Source organism: Bombus terrestris, chromosome 7 (assembly GCF_910591885.1).
Source record: "Bombus terrestris chromosome 7, iyBomTerr1.2, whole genome shotgun sequence".
Taxonomy (NCBI): Eukaryota; Metazoa; Arthropoda; class Insecta; order Hymenoptera; family Apidae; genus Bombus; species Bombus terrestris.
The window spans coordinates 1,527,241-1,546,965 of record NC_063275.1 but is presented as its reverse complement, the minus strand read 5'-3'; the positions used below and the strand labels follow the sequence as shown (position 1 = coordinate 1,546,965).

The 19,725-nt window shown below is 33.2% G+C and overlaps 1 protein-coding gene across 5 annotated transcripts in view; it reads right to left on the bottom strand.

Moving 5' to 3' along the window:
• Nucleotides 1-3,339: 3,339 nt before the first annotated feature.
• The window catches only part of LOC100646862 (organic cation transporter protein), a 32,234-nt gene continuing 15,848 nt past the window's right edge, over nucleotides 3,340-19,725 (bottom strand). For 2 of the 5 annotated variants that reach the window (XM_048407278.1, XM_003396296.4), the window contains exon 2: nucleotides 3,340-6,704. In XM_048407278.1, coding sequence (XP_048263235.1) covers nucleotides 4,388-6,100 — 1,713 coding nt within the window. In that variant the 5' untranslated portion in view covers nucleotides 6,101-6,704 and the 3' untranslated portion in view covers nucleotides 3,340-4,387. Of the gene's footprint in view, nucleotides 6,705-7,409; nucleotides 7,432-11,298; nucleotides 11,537-13,205; nucleotides 13,387-19,725 lie in introns of those variants that run through there. The other 3 variants (XM_020863826.2, XM_048407279.1, XM_020863828.2) reach the window with 3 other exon arrangements.

Below are 19,725 nucleotides of genomic sequence, written 5' to 3'. Positions count from 1 at the left end.
TTGATAAGAAGGTCCTAGAAACGTTCAGTCTTGCCAGTTCAAGTTTGTTAACGGATGCGCAACAAATACCTAGGTGTAAAATATTTGTAATATACATGTTAAACGTTTACGTTTACTTTCGCGTTTACTTTCGAACAACAAATATGGAAACTTACGAAGGCGCTGATATGCAGTTCTTTGCAATAGATTTACCGCGCACGCTTCGCACCCTAATAGACGTAGGTTGTACGTAAACACACGCGTCCCTCGATTTACGCGCCAATCTTTTCACGCGGTGAACTATAATTTACGCGGTAGCTTTTATGCGCGATTTTAACACGTTCGCGCCTTACGCACTTAATGCGATATCCTATAAAAAATGTTAACTACTGTTAAACAAAAGAGTAAAAAAAAAGTAATGGACGCTATGAACGAAACGTTGTGAACGTTATGTTTGTACGTTACATGTTCGAATAATACAAAACCGTTATCGATATGTTGGGTGTAATATTGGAAAGTTCGTTCCGATTTTTAAGCAATTTAATAAAATAATAAATTTTCTTTAGCACCAGTATCCATCCGGGAAATTGTTTTCAAGCATTTCACGCTAAAAAAAGCGTTACTAAAAGTATCTTTAAATATGCTCGTTGTTCTTTAATTAAATACTACGCTGATTAAATGCTGCTCGGGAGGTCCGTACCGATTTTTTAAGGAATTTGGTGGAAATAAAATACCGTACTGAATAGTTTTTCGATTGGAAAACCTGAAAGGTTCCGGAAGGATGGAAGGTGGAAGAAAATCGCACCTATATAAATCGATAAATGTATATCGAATCGAAATGTAAATCGGGAAGAACTTTCCGCATGATCTTTTGAATCTTTTCAAAATACGCGGCAAAAATACGCGGCAATTCAAACTGTATGCTTGTCAGAGCGTACCGTCCTCGATGTGTTAATTCAAGCGGCCGGAGAATATATTTTCCCACAAGTCTCAAAAGCAACAAGTGTATACAAACAGTAACTTATTCGACGATGTTGAAACGCTGTATGAAATAAGAATGAAAGCTCGTTACGTTGCGCTAGTCGTCGTATGTGTACATATTTTTTCTTTCGCAACTAATTTACGAAACAGACTTTATTTACGCGATTTTCGGTCGTGTAAAACGAATGCTCCGCGTAAATTGAGAGACGGTTGCACTTACATAAGTATGTACGTATGTATATATGCAGATTTGTAGATAACGCAAAGATGGAGATGTAGTTAGAGATGGAAAGAAGCGTGACGAGATAACACAGCAGCAAGGGAACAACTACTCACTCTATCGCTAACCGTCACGTGATGCTACATTCTTTTGTTTGTATTCTTGCGGCCAATACGCGTGCTTAAATTTACGACGTAAGCGTTGAGTCTGCGAAAAAGAACCAATCAGGGCCGCGCACCTTCCACAGCATCTTCCTTTCCATCTCTGCAGGCATATCCAAGTATCTATATACGTATATGTAAGTTTTTACGATATTCTTCTAATATATAAATATATTTTTCACATAAGTTATAAATCTTATAAAAAGTATATTTCTATAAAGTATCGTAAATATTTTAACCGGTTAGCTGTTACGACCTATTTGAAAAGTGTGTAGTACTTAAAATGTGTGGGGAAAAAGTAAGCGATGACGAGTATACTCGTCAAACACGGAGTATGCGTGGCTGTTGTAATATAGAATTAACTTGTAATGATATGAATGTTTTATTTTTTAATTTCATTACCGCAATTTACTACGATTACTAAATTGCAATTTAAACAGCATATTGTAAGTACTTTTTACGCATGACGAGTATACTCGTCGTAATACAAACTATTGTCATTTCTTTATGACGAGTATACTCGTCAAAAACAGCTAACTGGTTAAACAGATTATTTTAAATAGATTTAGAGGCGGGCTGGAAATTAAAAGACAGAAGTTTCGAAAAAAATGTTCATGCTTTAAGGTTAGAACGCGTATAGTTTAGAATACAGAAATTAATAGTACAGGGAAAATTATTTGTTGGTATACCGATGGACTATAGACTATAGACTATAATATATAGACTATAGGCTATAATATAGCGTTGCAGTATTATGTCTCTGGACATAATTGGTGGAAAATCGGGACTCCTTGACGACGACAAATACATATCGCGTAGTTTGAATAGAACAGAAAGGAACTTGTCGATATGCACTAGATGAAAATACCGTAGAATTTTCTATCGAACGAAAGATAATTTCAAGCATTTTAATCGGACGTCACAACTATGTACGTATTAAAATTTTCTAAACGAGCCAATCTTCTGAAATTAAAATTTGTTAAAACGAATAAAAATTCTGAGAAGCTCGATTTACAATCTCGATCGAATGTTTAACGCTAACCTTACGAGGTCCGGTCAAACGACCGGTTTCGAAATCTAATTTCATCGTTATTTCCTTCGTTCACCTAACTTTATGTAAATCCTTATATTATCCGATTAATCGATTTCTCAATTTTTGTTAATATGAGAATTCACATAATGTTAGATGAACGAAAGAAATAACGATGAATCTACAATTTTAAATTAGATTTTGAAACCGGTCATATGAAATGGGCCTGGTAAGGTTAGTGTTACCAACCTACTGCATCGATCGATGCGTCTGTAAAGAAGGATCGAGTATAAAAAGAAAAAGCACTATCCAAGGTTTCTTGAATGATCGACGTTAATGCTGGCAAACATAACCGCATTTGATCGTAAACTGCACAGTTACCGCAAACAGGTGGCCATAATCGGACGATTCGTCGACTTCTATTCGTTCATGGGAAATTTAAAGGAAGCAAAATGTTCGGGATGCATATATGGACGTATACGCATATACATATGTGTAATAGGTAAAAAGGTTTAACTTAAAAAGACTTAACTTGTAGCTTTCGATGTGTCCCGACCTAAGAAACGAGTTTTTAAATGCAACATCCACTGGTTCAAAAGTTACGGGGTTCGTACTTGTATAAAATCGAGCACTTTTAGCGTATTTAACCGGTTACTTTGACGCCATATTGGCTTCTAGCCACGATTCGTGCAATGAGTGACATCGTTGGTTGTAAATAAATGTCATCACACACACACGCACACACATAAGTATATTTGTATATATGTATATACGTATATCTCAACGATTACGCCAGTCAAACTAATTTGCAGCAACTTCGGTTCCGCGCTCGTCCGCGCAACCAATCGAATGACGGCTAAAAGCCAATATGGCGTCAAAGTAATCCGTCAAATGCGCTAAAAATGTTCAACTTTAAACGGAGAATTCATTGCGTGGAAAGCTGCAAGATGGAAAGAAAGAGTCGGTAATTATAAATAAATAAATGAAAGTTTATTTCGAAAAAATGTATAGGATATTCAACTTGTGAAAGTTTCTAGTAGACTAATTTTACGCGATACGTATGTAGTCGGTTGAAACGTACAGGGTGCGGCCGAATAACACGTACAAGCGGACACGAAGTGATTCCTTATGAAAAATAAGAACACAATATGGAATAAAATTCTTTCATTTAAGGCTTGATTTACAAGAAAAATTTTAAAATTTATCAAACATATTTTAACGTGGCTAATTCCGTACTAGACGAGATTAAATAATCGACAGCAGGTCATTTTACGCGTGAAAATAAATGGAAAATGCAAAATAAAATATTTCTTCGAGGTGCTTTGTTTCCGAAAAAATAAATTTGAAAAATTATCGTACGCGTGTAAGTACTAAATCGATTAACCTGTTTTCTTGAAAATATAGCCTTGAACGGACAAGTTTTATTTTATATCTTCTACTTACTTTCGCTTCTATCGATAACATCTTATCGATCGTTTACCCATACCAGTCGGTAATTAGCCATGTTCAAGTATACTTGATAAACTCGATTTTCTCGAAAACTAAGCCTTAAATGAACAAATTTTATTCCATATTTCGTTCTTATTCTTTCATAATGAATCACCTCGTGCTCGCTTGTACATGTTACTCGGTCGTACTCTGTACGTATATGAGTTTATCGAAAATTAGTAAACTTTGATTGCTACGAATACTGTGGTGAACCAATGTAGCACGTAAATACACGTACGTGTATCGATATTTAATGGATCAATGGCTTAATAAGGATTAATTTACGATGATCGCGAGAAGTTAAAAAAATTTACCGGTAAAACTTTCTTTCATATTTAGCGATTAGAATCGTATAGGATTAGGAAAATAATTCAATCGCGATATGTACTCTCGCGCTTGTCACAGTTTTACCTGCTTATAGTCCAGTCGAGTTAAGCGTAAAACGGCGAATCGAGAAACAAATCGACGATAGTTGGAATGTTTTTGAGGATTTTTATAAGAATAAAAAAGAATAACAACGGATGCTCTCTAGTGGGAATTTTCCTTGGGGCTTCCTCCTTCATTCAACTTCTCCTTCTCGTCTGTGTCGACGGTGAGTTGCGTAAGTTGTGTAGCTTCGTAAGCGGCGCTGGTTTTTCTGCCCGAGCGCAAATACATAGCGAAACAGGTGTCGTGCTTGCCAAAATTCTCACCGTCCTCGATAGTTTCAGGCATCGGCTGATTCACAGTCTCCGGCAGGTACAACGATAAGAAACCAGATACCAGGGCGACGAAACCGAAGAGTACCGCAGGCACTTTGGGATTCAGAGAGTCCAACAGCATTATCAAGGGCGTGAGAGCTCCGCTGAAACGAGCGCACATAGAGCCTATTCCCAAGGCGGTATTTCTTACTACCGTAGGGAACAGTTCGGCCGTGTAGTTGTAAATAACCGCGAAGGAGCCAGCTATGCAAGCTTTGCCGAATAGGACGATGGTTACGATTATGGTGGCAGCTGTATCAGTACCAGTCGGGATACTGGAGGCGATTATACAGCACACGCCACCGATCAACATGAACGTACTGACCAGGCATCTTCTTCCGGTACGGTCCATTAGGAAGCACATTAGCAAGTACGAAGGTAATTCCACCAAACCGCTGAGGAACAACATCAAATATGGATTTCCAACGAGATTTCCTGCGTTCAACGACAACCCATAATAGACGATGGAATTGGCGAACCAATTCAGACATACGTTTAACGTTTTCTTTCGGAGATTCGGAGTTTTGAAGAGATCCAAGGCTCCGTAAGAACCTTGTTCCTCTTGATCCATCTGCCGTATCTTCCCTTCGCTGATCAATTTTCCAGTATCTATATCTACGTTGTTGCCATTCATCTTCAGACCTTTTCGTATGATAGTCAACGCTTCGCTGACGCGCCCTTGAGCCCACAACCAACGCGGAGATTCGTCCATGAGCCACCAGTGGCCGATGAGAAGCACGCTGTGAAGCCCGTAGACGATTTGCAGCCACATTCTGTCCTTGATCACGGCACCCCAAACGGCTACTAACATGAACCCAACGGCGAACGCCAGTTGAAACATTATTCCGCAAACCGTCCTCTTTGTTGCTCCGACCAGTTCCATCGTCAGGACGAATCCTGTTATGTAAGCGCCAGCCGAACCGAAGATACCGTATAGAAATCTGAGGATGAGGAAAACATAGTACTTGTTCACCAAAGCTACGGTCACTCCGAAAACAAGTTGGGCAACAGCAGACACGTAGAATATTATTTTTCTGCCGTACTTGTCGGCCAAACTGCCCAGCGTTACGGCTCCGATAAACACGCCGAACATGTAACAGGACTGCGCTGCTGCGCCCATCCATCGCTGCGAGCAAACGAAATTCCATTCCATTCCGCGCGACGATTGGAAGTACTCCGTGTCATAAGTCCACGAGTCGCACTCCTTCGTAACGTTGTTCGCGTCCAAATAGTGGCACGCGTCCACCGCTCGGGGAACGTCGTCGAACGCGATGGAGGAGTTCCATGTCGAAGATGTGAAATTGAACGATTCTGTCGAAAACGTGGTTCGAGGAACGTTGCACGTGTGCGGTGGCACTGCAGCGACTGTGAGTAAGGTCAGCATATGCAGACCGGCTGTCAATGCGCCGAGAATGTGCAAGCAGAATTGCCAGCATTGATATTTACCAAATTCGCCAAGATGCATCATCAGCTCCTCGAGATTTTTATCTACGCTCGCCATCTTTCGTCTTTCGTCTTGTCAAACTCGTTTCCCCGATCGTCTTCTCGTTAGCCGACCTCTCTGTCTAACCGCGATTCGCGTTAAAATCGCCTTGATTTTATTTCTTTCGAATGTCCATCAGCTTTTAAGTACCTATCCTTTTAGCATTTCCAACTCATTTCTAAGGCGTGATCAACGTATCGTTTGTCGATCTAATTTCGCTATCGAAATTTCGTTGTTTTTCTCTTTCGCTATTTCGATATTCTCGCAATGCTCCTTTTCGCAAATCCTTTCTTCCGTTTGGAAAATATTTCACTCGTCCGCCGATTGGTTAGTTAGTTGAGACGAGACGGGACGAATTCAGGACAGAGTCAAAAGTAACGTAACAGCGTGGACTGCGTGTGAACTGCACTGTTCTAATGCCCACGGAGAACTGGATAACCGACTAGAATTACCAGCGTGAACAGCCGCTGAACGGATTCGTCGCATCCGGAGAATGCGTTGCACTCGTTTTTTGCAAAATTCAGGACTCTCTTGGCACCGTTACCACCTATTTTCCTCCTTACGCGCTTCACCTGATGTCGATTCCGTGAATTTTATGTCGTAACATCTGCCGCAGATTGTTCTGAAAATAAATGCGAAATAAATACGTATGCGTAATTATTTTACGTTTGAAACGCGCTTTTACATGTCAGTAATATGTAGTATGATTTCCTAATCGTTTTAGAAAATCGATAATTAGTTATAATTAGGTATAATTAAATTATCGATGACCGATCGATTACGGAGCGAGTATTCTGAAAATAAATGCCACATAAATAGGCATAAGTTTGAACGTTGCATAACTACACGTTCGAACATACACTTTTACAATCAGATTTCGTTCTATAATCCTTCTGGAAAATTACAGATTTAAAGGGAGATCTGTCTTTTACTGAGACAATTATCGAAATATAATCTAGTATGCAGATAAAATAGTATTCGATACGCAGCGTGTAACTTTCATATAGAGATACGTTAGAAAGTTAACGCGGTACCTACTAACACGAATAGTATTCCCCTTGTTCACTTATGAAGTTTCCTTTTTTTCTTTATTTCGTATCGTTAAAATTAGCATCGTGTGAGTATAATCGACATAAGTCTGCGAAACTATATCGTTTCGATTAAATTTTCATTACAGACCCGAATAAAAAAAGCGATAGAGAAAGTGAACTTTGCTATTTCCTTCGCGACGACTAACTAAAAAAACTTGTCGAAAAGAATGCAAGTCGCCGACCTTAAAAAAGTTATTCCGCTTTTATCCGAATAATATACATAACTCTGTACGTACTTGCATACATGTATACAATTTTTCGTACTTTTATTCTCGAGTGAAACGCTACACGGGAAAATACGTATATCGTAAAACCTCTCGCAGCACGTGCTGTATCAAACTGAAAGTTATAGTCTTTATAGTTTGTACGCTCGATGCCTTATCGCTGGTATACCACGTATACCGTATGGATATCGTCGATTTCTACGGCTACAACCTACGAGTCGCGAGATCGATTATCTTACCAGTTTCGAAATAATATCATTCGACGATAGCTTTTCCCCCTAAATAAACTTCAACGTGTAAATTGTTCGAGCTAAAGGTACAGACGCGTCACGGTAATCCCGTATTGCCTTGTTGGCTATTTTTGAATTTCCATGGCCTTGCTTTCTATCGTGCTTCTGACCTTTTTGCACTCTTTCAGATCTATGCATTACGATAATACACAAGCTCGTACTCTATTTGCGATTTATTAACTAACGTTCATCTGTACTGTGCGTATTACAAATAGAATACAAAGATAAAGATAACGAAGATTTCGATGAAATACTTTCTCCACAGTGAATCCACGGTTGTCTTTATCTTTTTTTTGCTTTTTTTTATGGTACCAGTGAATAACTTCTTTTTCCATTATGTTATACGTACAATATTTTCATTCACGTATTAATTTAAATTAATTATGTATTAAGTAATTACGCGTGTAGCTCTTTCTTTATTCATATTTTACTTTGTTTTATTTTATTTTTAACAAGTAAACGTCACTTACAACCAGAAAGCTAATTAAGCATTTTCTGCTAACGATCGTTACTTCATTATTACGAACAGTTGAATCATTATTTAGGTATACATATGTATACGACGAAAGAAACGTGATAAATTGCGCATTTTTTTTTTGACTTCGTTCGATAAGAGAGTAATTTTAAAATTCCATGTGCTATCATCGATCCTATGAGTGTATCTGTTACTTAATTAATTTATTTTTATTCTCTTATATATTTTCCGATTAAATACGTATACTTACATATGTATGTGTGTCTGGAACTTTCACAAATATTTCATAAATATCGATTCTTATAACGTTAACTATGTTATTGTTTTCAAAATACTGTTTTAAACTGTAAACCAAGTACAGTGGAAAAAATCAGATAATCGACACAAGCGAATTTATCATATTTTTTTCTGTGTCCATAGATATATGTATTATTTCTCATACGTGTTGTACGTTCAGGGTTAAAGGTTTTTCAGATTTAAGATTTACGATAAATAATGTTATAACTTTGAGTTAGAGTTATAGCGTTACTTAAAGAAGCTATAAAACGAATTACTTGATAAATAACAAACGATTTGCTAGTAGAATTTGTACTTTTCGAGATTATATTAGGTTGTTCCAAAAGATTCTTTTATTTTAAAAGGCAATAATATTATTTCATTGAATTATGTACCACTTATTTTATCGCAGTAGAACAACGTTATATTATTTTATTGAATTACGTACGATTCATTTTATTGTAATAGAACAACGTCATACTATTTTATTGAATTATACACGATTCATTTATTATAGTAGAACAAGGTTATATTATTTTATTGAATTATGTACCATTCATTTTATCGTTTTAAAACAACGTTATATTGTTTTATTGAATTATGTACATTTCATTTTATTGTAATGAAACAACATTATATTATTTTATTGAATTACGTACGATTCATTTTATTGTAATGAAACAACATTATATTATTTTATTGAATTACGTACGATTCATTTTATTGTAATAGAAGAACGTTATATTATTTTATTTAATTATGTACATTTCATTTTATTATAGCGAAACAACATTATATTATTTTATTGAATTACGTACGATTCATTTTATTGTAATAGAACAACGTCATATTATTTTATTTAATTATGTACAATTCACTTTATTGTAGTAGAACAACGTTGTAATATTTTATTGAATTATATACGATCCACTATGTAATAGTAGAACAACGTCATATTATTTTATTTAATTATGTACAATTCACTTTATTGTAGTAGAACAACGTTGTAATATTTTATTGAATTATATACGATCCACTATGTAGTAGTAGAACAACGTCATATTATTTTATTTAATTATGTACATTTCATTTTATTATAGCGAAACAACATTATATTATTTTATTGAATTACGTACGATTCATTTTATTGTAATAGAACAACGTCATATTATTTTATTTAATTATGTGCCATTCATTTTATCGTTTTAAAACAACGTTATATTGTTTTATTGAATTATGTACATTTCATTTTATTGTAGTGAAACAACATTATATTATTTTATTGAATTACGTACGATTCATTTTATTGTAATAGAACAACGTCATATTATTTTATTTAATTATGTACATTTCATTTTATTATAGCGAAACAACATTATATTATTTTATTGAATTACGTACGATTCATTTTATTGTAATAGAACAACGTCATATTATTTTATTTAATTATGTACAATTCACTTTATTGTAGTAGAACAACGTTGTAATATTTTATTGAATTATATACGATCCACTATGTAATAGTAGAACAACGTCATATTATTTTATTTAATTATGTACAATTCACTTTATTGTAGTAGAACAACGTTGTAATATTTTATTGAATTATATACGATCCACTATGTAGTAGTAGAACAACGTCATATTATTTTATTTAATTATGTACATTTCATTTTATTATAGCGAAACAACATTATATTATTTTATTGAATTACGTACGATTCATTTTATTGTAATAGAACAACGTCATATTATTTTATTTAATTATGTGCCATTCATTTTATCGTTTTAAAACAACGTTATATTGTTTTATTGAATTATGTACATTTCATTTTATTGTAGTGAAACAACATTATATTATTTTATTGAATTACGTACGATTCATTTTATTGTAATAGAACAACGTCATATTATTTTATTTAATTATGTACATTTCATTTTATTATAGCGAAACAACATTATATTATTTTATTGAATTACGTACGATTCATTTTATTGTAATAGAACAACGTCATATTATTTTATTTAATTATGTACAATTCACTTTATTGTAGTAGAACAACGTTGTAATATTTTATTGAATTATATACGATCCACTATGTAATAGTAGAACAACGTCATATTATTTTATTTAATTATGTACAATTCACTTTATTGTAGTAGAACAACGTTGTAATATTTTATTGAATTATATACGATCCACTATGTAGTAGTAGAACAACGTCATATTATTTTATTTAATTATGTACATTTCATTTTATTATAGCGAAACAACATTATATTATTTTATTGAATTACGTACGATTCATTTTATTGTAATAGAACAACGTCATATTATTTTATTTAATTATGTGCCATTCATTTTATCGTTTTAAAACAACGTTATATTGTTTTATTGAATTATGTACATTTCATTTTATTGTAGTGAAACAACATTATATTATTTTATTGAATTACGTACGATTCATTTTATTGTAATAGAACAACGTCATATTATTTTATTTAATTATGTACATTTCATTTTATTATAGCGAAACAACATTATATTATTTTATTGAATTACGTACGATTCATTTTATTGTAATAGAACAACGTCATATTATTTTATTTAATTATGTACAATTCACTTTATTGTAGTAGAACAACGTTGTAGTATTTTATTGAATTATATACGATCCACTATGTAACAGTAGAACAACATGGATCATACATGATTCGATAAAATAATATAAAACAAAGAATATCATGCATCTATTATTCCCTTACAAAGGGAAAGAAGGACAACCCAATATGATTATGCCTAATGTGACAGATATAAAAGGAGTGTTTAAAATTGGTACTCGTGTACCTGTACACTTACCAACTATGGCATTTTTCCACCACATTGGTTATCAACTATGTTGTCCTTTCGCAATACTGCACTCGCGCTCCCGCGCCTAGGTAATGGCGCAATCAACGAAATATCAATCGATCGTCGCGTTTCGTCGCGTAGCGATAAAGTTAGAGGTGGCACAAAGAAATTGATTGTTCGATGGTCGATATATATTCCTTATCAGGATGCAACGAACCTGTCCAATGTTTTCGATTGAACTCGCACGCTAGAAGTGGAAGTGAAACGAATCGAACGTCGTTTGAATTTTGTATAAATTATCATTTTGATATTATGCGTGTAACATACATTACGGCATTGTTGCATGTAGCTTCGATACCAAAACTATCGAACTTCTTTACAATCAAAACTGAACGAATTCGATTTTTTATTCTTCATTGTACTAAAAACATGTAGGTGCTTTTTCGTAAAATATCACAAGGTTATTCGAAGAACTTAACTTTCTTTCGACAAACAGAAACCTATATCGTTTCCTGCAAATTTTTATTCTGTTGGAGATAAAAAAAAAGGGAACTCACTATATTTAGTATTTCACGTTTGTACGAAATTCTTTAGCTTCGCGATTCGTAAAGCAGAGGATGGAAAATATATAAATATGAAGCAAATTTATGTCGTAACGTTAGTAGGAGATGGGAAAATTATTATTTATTATAATAGTATATATTTGATATTTTAACCAGTTAGCTGTTACTGTCTCTTTGAAAAGTGTATCTAGGATGTGTCGCAAAATGTAAGCGATGACGAGTATACTCGTCAAGCACGGCGTACACGTGACTGTTATAATATACAATTAAGTTATAACAAAATGATCGTTTTAATCCTTTTTACGCATGACGAGTATACTCGTCGCAATACAAAATACCGTCATTTCTTCGTGACGAGTATACTCGTCGAAGTATACCCGTACTGAGTAAATAGACACGTAAATGTGATAAAATACAATAAACTGGGCAATTATATTTTCCAATGCTTCCTAGGTAAATTAACAGACAGATACGAGAAAACCCAAATAGTTTATAACATTAAGTTGATAACAGTAAGTTTTGCGGTTGAAGTTATTGTGTTTATGGAATCGCACAATTCCCAATAATTTGTTCAACACATTTGGCCAAAAAATTTAATCCTATTATACTTATTACATTATATTTCAATTGTTATCGGATAATACACAACAAAATATCCATCCAATTCGTAAGAAGATAAGATTGCACAAGCAATTGGAGCATACCCAATATAAATGGGAAAATAATCAATTTAGTTTGTTTTAAATGAATACATTATACGAAGAATAAAAAGAAAATAACCCAATTTTTCTTCGTAAAATGCATAGCAGTTTTACTGGCGATATAAAGTAAACATACCACTAAATAACATTTTCATTGCTTCTTACTAAAATTTGGATTTTTTATAGTAATTGGGAGTATTTTATTTTATACGACGAAACAAAACTTTTGTTTGACGTGTATACTCGTCAAACGCGGTTGACTGGTTAAATGGACTTAACGCTAACACCGAACAAAACCAATGCATTCACATTTAAAACAAAGCTTCCTCTGTCTGCGATGAGTAGAACAAAGCGGTATTAAAACGTTTCTCTATGTGTATATTATTATAAATGTAAAAAACAGACAGGACGATAAAAAATATTAGAAGCGTCTAATAAACCTACTACGATAAATATGTACCACCTACGACAAACTATAATTTAGACTATCTTTTATTTTATTCTCTCTCGTAAATCATCAAATATTAGAACCCAGGATTTCAATTATCTCGTCGAATTAACGAATATATAATTGAATATATATACGGCTGTGTGTTCATTTGAAATTGTCGCAACGAAGAAGAGATATTTATCGAAATAAAGAGAAACTTACTTTTTCGAAAGGATTTCGACCACACGGCTATTGTTTGCGCTAGTTGTTTACTGACACGAATCAAGTCGAATGATGGTCAATTGAACGACGCGCGGCGCTGCGCTGCCAGTTTTTCAAGCTCGTTGTCGTGACCCCTTCTCCAATTATGAAACGTCTTCAATTTTAGCCTCGGGATTAATTGCTGGAAAGACGAAGGTACACTGTTTTCGTGGCACGAGTTGCGAGACGGTTGTTGCATCGAGATCGAGATGTATCTTATGACTGACGTGTACGACTTGCCGGCATATACTGGAAATAAACTGGAGCAAACCGTTACGAAAGATTTACGCGTTCCACCACGTGTGATTATTCCGCCTTGCCCCTCGAGTACCTAGTTTAGACATAGAAATATTTGCCTACAGCAATTTATAAGTTTGTTGGGAGAAAGATCGAATGCTGTATTGCGATGCTCCGATTGGAAGAACATTAAATTCCTTATTAAGAATATTATATTATTAATTAATAGTAAATTCGTTATTAATACATCTCTATATCGTAGAGTTGGTAATTGTTAGATACCAAGCTACGGAATTCAACCTTCTTTTTACTTTTTGTAATTGTGTATTTCTATGGCATTATCGTCGAATGCCATAGTTTCTTCGTATTTCTATATAGCTGTTTATACGTAAGTTAACATTTTTCGAGATTTAAAATTGTAAATTATTATTTCTTTTACTTTCTTATCATTTTTATTCGTCTCTATATGACAGAGTTGGTAATTGCTAGATACCACGCTACAGAATTCAACCTTCTCTTTACTCCTTGTAATTGCGTATTTCTATGGCATTATCGTCGCATGCCATAGTTTCTTCGTATTTCTATATAGCTGTTTATACGTAAGTTAACATTTTTCGAGATTTAAAATTGTAAATTATTATTTCTTTTACTTTCTTATCATTTTTATTCGTCTCTATATGACAGAGTTGGTAATTGCTAGATACCACACTATGGAATTCAACCTTCTCTTTACTCCTTGTAATTGCGTATTTCTATGGCATTATCGTCGCATGCCATAGTTTCTTCGTATTTCTATATAGCTGTTTATACGTAAGTTAACATTTTTCGAGATTTAAAATTGTAAATTATTATTTCTTTTACTTTCTTATCATTTTTATTCGTCTCTATATGACAGAGTTGGTAATTGCTAGATACCACACTATGGAATTCAACCTTCTCTTTACTCCTTGTAATTGCGTATTTCTATGGCATTATCGTCGCATGCCATAGTTTCTTCGTATTTCTATATAGCTGTTTATACGTAAGTTAACATTTTTCGAGATTTTAAATTGTAAATTATTATTTCTTTTACTTTCTTATCATTTTTATTCGTCTCTATATGACAGAGTTGGTAATTGCTAGATACCACACTATGGAATTCAACCTTCTCTTTACTCCTTGTAATTGCGTATTTCTATGGCATTATCGTCGCATGCCATAGTTTCTTCGTATTTCTATATAGCTGTTTATACGTAAATTAACATTTTTCGAGATTTAAAATTGTAAATTATTATTTCTTTTACTTTCTTATCATTTTTATTCGTCTCTATATGACAGAGTTGGTAATTGCTAGATACCACACTATGGAATTCAACCTTCTCTTTACTCCTTGTAATTGCGTATTTCTATGGCATTATCGTCGCATGCCATAGTTTCTTCGTATTTCTATATAGCTGTTTATACGTAAGTTAACATTTTTCGAGATTTAAAATTGTAAATTATTATTTCTTTTACTTTCTTATCATTTTTATTCGTCTCTATATGACAGAGTTGGTAATTGCTAGATACCACACTATGGAATTCAACCTTCTCTTTACTCCTTGTAATTGCGTATTTCTATGGCATTATCGTCGCATGCCATAGTTTCTTCGTATTTCTATATAGCTGTTTATACGTAAGTTAACATTTTTCGAGATTTTAAATTGTAAATTATTATTTCTTTTACTTTCTTATCATTTTTATTCGTCTCTATATGACAGAGTTGGTAATTGCTAGATACCACACTATGGAATTCAACCTTCTCTTTACTCCTTGTAATTGCGTATTTCTATGGCATTATCGTCGCATGCCATAGTTTCTTCGTATTTCTATATAGCTGTTTATACGTAAATTAACATTTTTCGAGATTTAAAATTGTAAATTATTATTTCTTTTACTTTCTTATCATTTTTATTCGTCTCTATATGACAGAGTTGGTAATTGCTAGATACCACACTATGGAATTCAACCTTCTCTTTACTCCTTGTAATTGCGTATTTCTATGGCATTATCGTCGCATGCCATAGTTTCTTCGTATTTCTATATAGCTGTTTATACGTAAGTTAACATTTTTCGAGATTTAAAATTGTAAATTATTATTTCTTTTACTTTCTTATCATTTTTATTCGTCTCTATATGACAGAGTTGGTAATTGCTAGATACCACACTATGGAATTCAACCTTCTCTTTACTCCTTGTAATTGCGTATTTCTATGGCATTATCGTCGCATGCCATAGTTTCTTCGTATTTCTATATAGCTGTTTATACGTAAATTAACATTTTTCGAGATTTAAAATTGTAAATTATTATTTCTTTTACTTTCTTATCATTTTTATTCGTCTCTATATGACAGAGTTGGTAATTGCTAGATACCACACTATGGAATTCAACCTTCTCTTTACTCCTTGTAATTGCGTATTTCTATGGCATTATCGTCGCATGCCATAGTTTCTTCGTATTTCTATATAGCTGTTTATACGTAAGTTAACATTTTTCGAGATTTAAAATTGTAAATTATTATTTCTTTTACTTTCTTATCATTTTTATTCGTCTCTATATGACAGAGTTGGTAATTGCTAGATACCACACTATGGAATTCAACCTTCTCTTTACTCCTTGTAATTGCGTATTTCTATGGCATTATCGTCGCATGCCATAGTTTCTTCGTATTTCTATATAGCTGTTTATACGTAAGTTAACATTTTTCGAGATTTTAAATTGTAAATTATTATTTCTTTTACTTTCTTATCATTTTTATTCGTCTCTATATGACAGAGTTGGTAATTGCTAGATACCACACTATGGAATTCAACCTTCTCTTTACTCTTTGTAATTGCGTATTTCTATGGCATTATCGTCGCATGCCATAGTTTCTTCGTATTTCTATATAGCTGTTTATACGTAAGTTAACATTTTTCGAGATTTAAAATTGTAAATTATTATTTCTTTTACTTTCTTATCATTTTTATTCGTCTCTATATGACAGAGTTGGTAATTGCTAGATACCACACTATGGAATTCAACCTTCTCTTTACTCCTTGTAATTGCGTATTTCTATGGCATTATCGTCGCATGCCATAGTTTCTTCGTATTTCTATATAGCTGTTTATACGTAAGTTAACATTTTTCGAGATTTTAAATTGTAAATTATTATTTCTTTTACTTTCTTATCATTTTTATTCGTCTCTATATGACAGAGTTGGTAATTGCTAGATACCACACTATGGAATTCAACCTTCTCTTTACTCCTTGTAATTGCGTATTTCTATGGCATTATCGTCGCATGCCATAGTTTCTTCGTATTTCTATATAGCTGTTTATACGTAAGTTAACATTTTTCGAGATTTAAAATTGTAAATTATTATTTCTTTTACTTTCTTATCATTTTTATTCGTCTCTATATGACAGAGTTGGTAATTGCTAGATACCACACTATGGAATTCAACCTTCTCTTTACTCCTTGTAATTGCGTATTTCTATGGCATTATCGTCGCATGCCATAGTTTCTTCGTATTTCTATATAGCTGTTTATACGTAAGTTAACATTTTTCGAGATTTTAAATTGTAAATTATTATTTCTTTTACTTTCTTATCATTTTTATTCGTCTCTATATGACAGAGTTGGTAATTGCTAGATACCACACTATGGAATTCAACCTTCTCTTTACTCCTTGTAATTGCGTATTTCTATGGCATTATCGTCGCATGCCATAGTTTCTTCGTATTTCTATATAGCTGTTTATACGTAAATTAACATTTTTCGAGATTTAAAATTGTAAATTATTATTTCTTTTACTTTCTTATCATTTTTATTCGTCTCTATATGACAGAGTTGGTAATTGCTAGATACCACACTATGGAATTCAACCTTCTCTTTACTCCTTGTAATTGCGTATTTCTATGGCATTATCGTCGCATGCCATAGTTTCTTCGTATTTCTATATAGCTGTTTATACGTAAGTTAACATTTTTCGAGATTTAAAATTGTAAATTATTATTTCTTTTACTTTTTTATCATTTTTATTCGTCTCTATATGACAGAGTTGGTAATTGCTAGATACCACACTATGGAATTCAACCTTCTCTTTACTCCTTGTAATTGCGTATTTCTATGGCATTATCGTCGCATGCCATAGTTTCTTCGTATTTCTATATAGCTGTTTATACGTAAGTTAACATTTTTCGAGATTTTAAATTGTAAATTATTATTTCTTTTACTTTCTTATCATTTTTATTCGTCTCTATATGACAGAGTTGGTAATTGCTAGATACCACACTATGGAATTCAACCTTCTCTTTACTCTTTGTAATTGCGTATTTCTATGGCATTATCGTCGAATGCCATAGTTTCTTCGTATTTCTATATAGCTGTTTATACGTAAATTAACATTTTTCGAGATTTAAAATTGTAAATTATTATTTCTTTTATTTCCTTATTATTTCTATATAGCTAACTTATATAACTGTTTTGGTGTTATATTTGTTGTATTGTCGCATGACAGGTCCTTAAAATCGGATATGTAATATAGTATAAAGTATATAAATATAAAGTACATAATCTAAGTCGCTAGATCTAAAAAAGAAGAGACAATATATGGAAGGACCTACTTAATTGCGCATAGTATGTATCGTGTGTAACGTTATAAAGTGAGACAGTGAAAGTGAGGTATATTAAACTTTTTATCATAGCGAATGAAATCCTTATATACATCTTCTGAGAAGCGAAACTGCTTGAATACCTAATTGTTGAGAAATACTTTCTCGGCAAACTCTTAGCTACAGGAATAAGTTCACGAGTAGATGTTGTTATACTTGCATTCGGCACTTCATATATTTTTATATTAATTATAACGTAGCAATAACGTATCTCCTTATAGGACATTTATCTAAACGTTCCAAGTAAAGATTTTCAGACTGCGTTTTACCGTTTGCTAAATTTCTTGACACGAAAATTGGTTTTAAAATTTGAATAAAACCTTCTATTTTTCAAAATAATAAAAAAGATATCACGTTGCGTGCATTTTATCTCAACTGTTGACGGTTATGATTTAATTATAATTATCTTTCGATATTACGTGTACTTTGAACGAAATATTTTCAATTATCTTATGACGGATCATAATTTAACATCAATTCCTCTTCGCCTGTTACCAGCCGAACAGATTCGATGTGTTTAGATAACACAGCTAACGTGCAAGTGCTTGTAATTTTGGTCGCGATCGTAATCTACTAGTGTAACAGCGTATTCAATAGTAATACTAGTAAGTAGTTTGATAAGAATCACACACGCAGAAATAAACAGGCGAGTATACACGGTGTCGGAGTGGTTCGTCATACAGCCACCGAGTAAACACGAGCAACACAGGGAATACACCCGTGTCATTTCAACACATAGGCGTAGCAACATTTGTTATACAAATTCAGATGTCAAACGACAAATGCAAATGGGAGAAAAGATAGCTTGGAAGTAGACAGGAAGAAGAAAAGGAGGTAATTACGTATTTACAATTATCTCACCGATTTCCATTTCCATTTCCATTCTCCATCAATACGTTTATTTATTTATTTATTTATTTATTGAAATTCACAATTTGTCCAATTTGGACATTTGGTAGAATTTTTTAACAGTTATATCAACATGTTGGTGGCTACCCCCAGCGGGATACCATCAATACGTTGTAAAGATCAACGTTTCCAACAACTTTTTCCTATACGTATAACTCTGCCTGGCCTTAGTTTCCGAGATGTTCGATTAGTCAAATGGTTAGAAAGGAAGAATTACGCCATAATTTCTTGCAAACGTGTGGCAATAATTCTCGAAAGGGAAAGTGATTGTTTGCTAGCTATTGTTAGCTATTCGTCGTTTACGTAATAATTTAATTTTGCATTAAATAGATAGCATCGTTGATCGAAGCAACGAGCGGTACAGAAATAAAAATCTTGCATAATTGCGCGTTATCGATTTAGGTTTTATTATATTGCTATATTATCAAATAGATGGCAGATGTGATTCAAAAATGAGAATATCTATGTGCGATCGATTGAGTAATTATTACGTGTTATTACTTGCTACTGAAATGGATGTGAACGTTTTGTAATACTCGAAACATACGATATTAATTTAGACGTAAAATTAATCGATATTTTGTACCTTCAATATCGATTGGAGGATCAATGTTTGATATGCCTTCATTTTTTTCCTTGTAATAAGTACAACGAGTACCT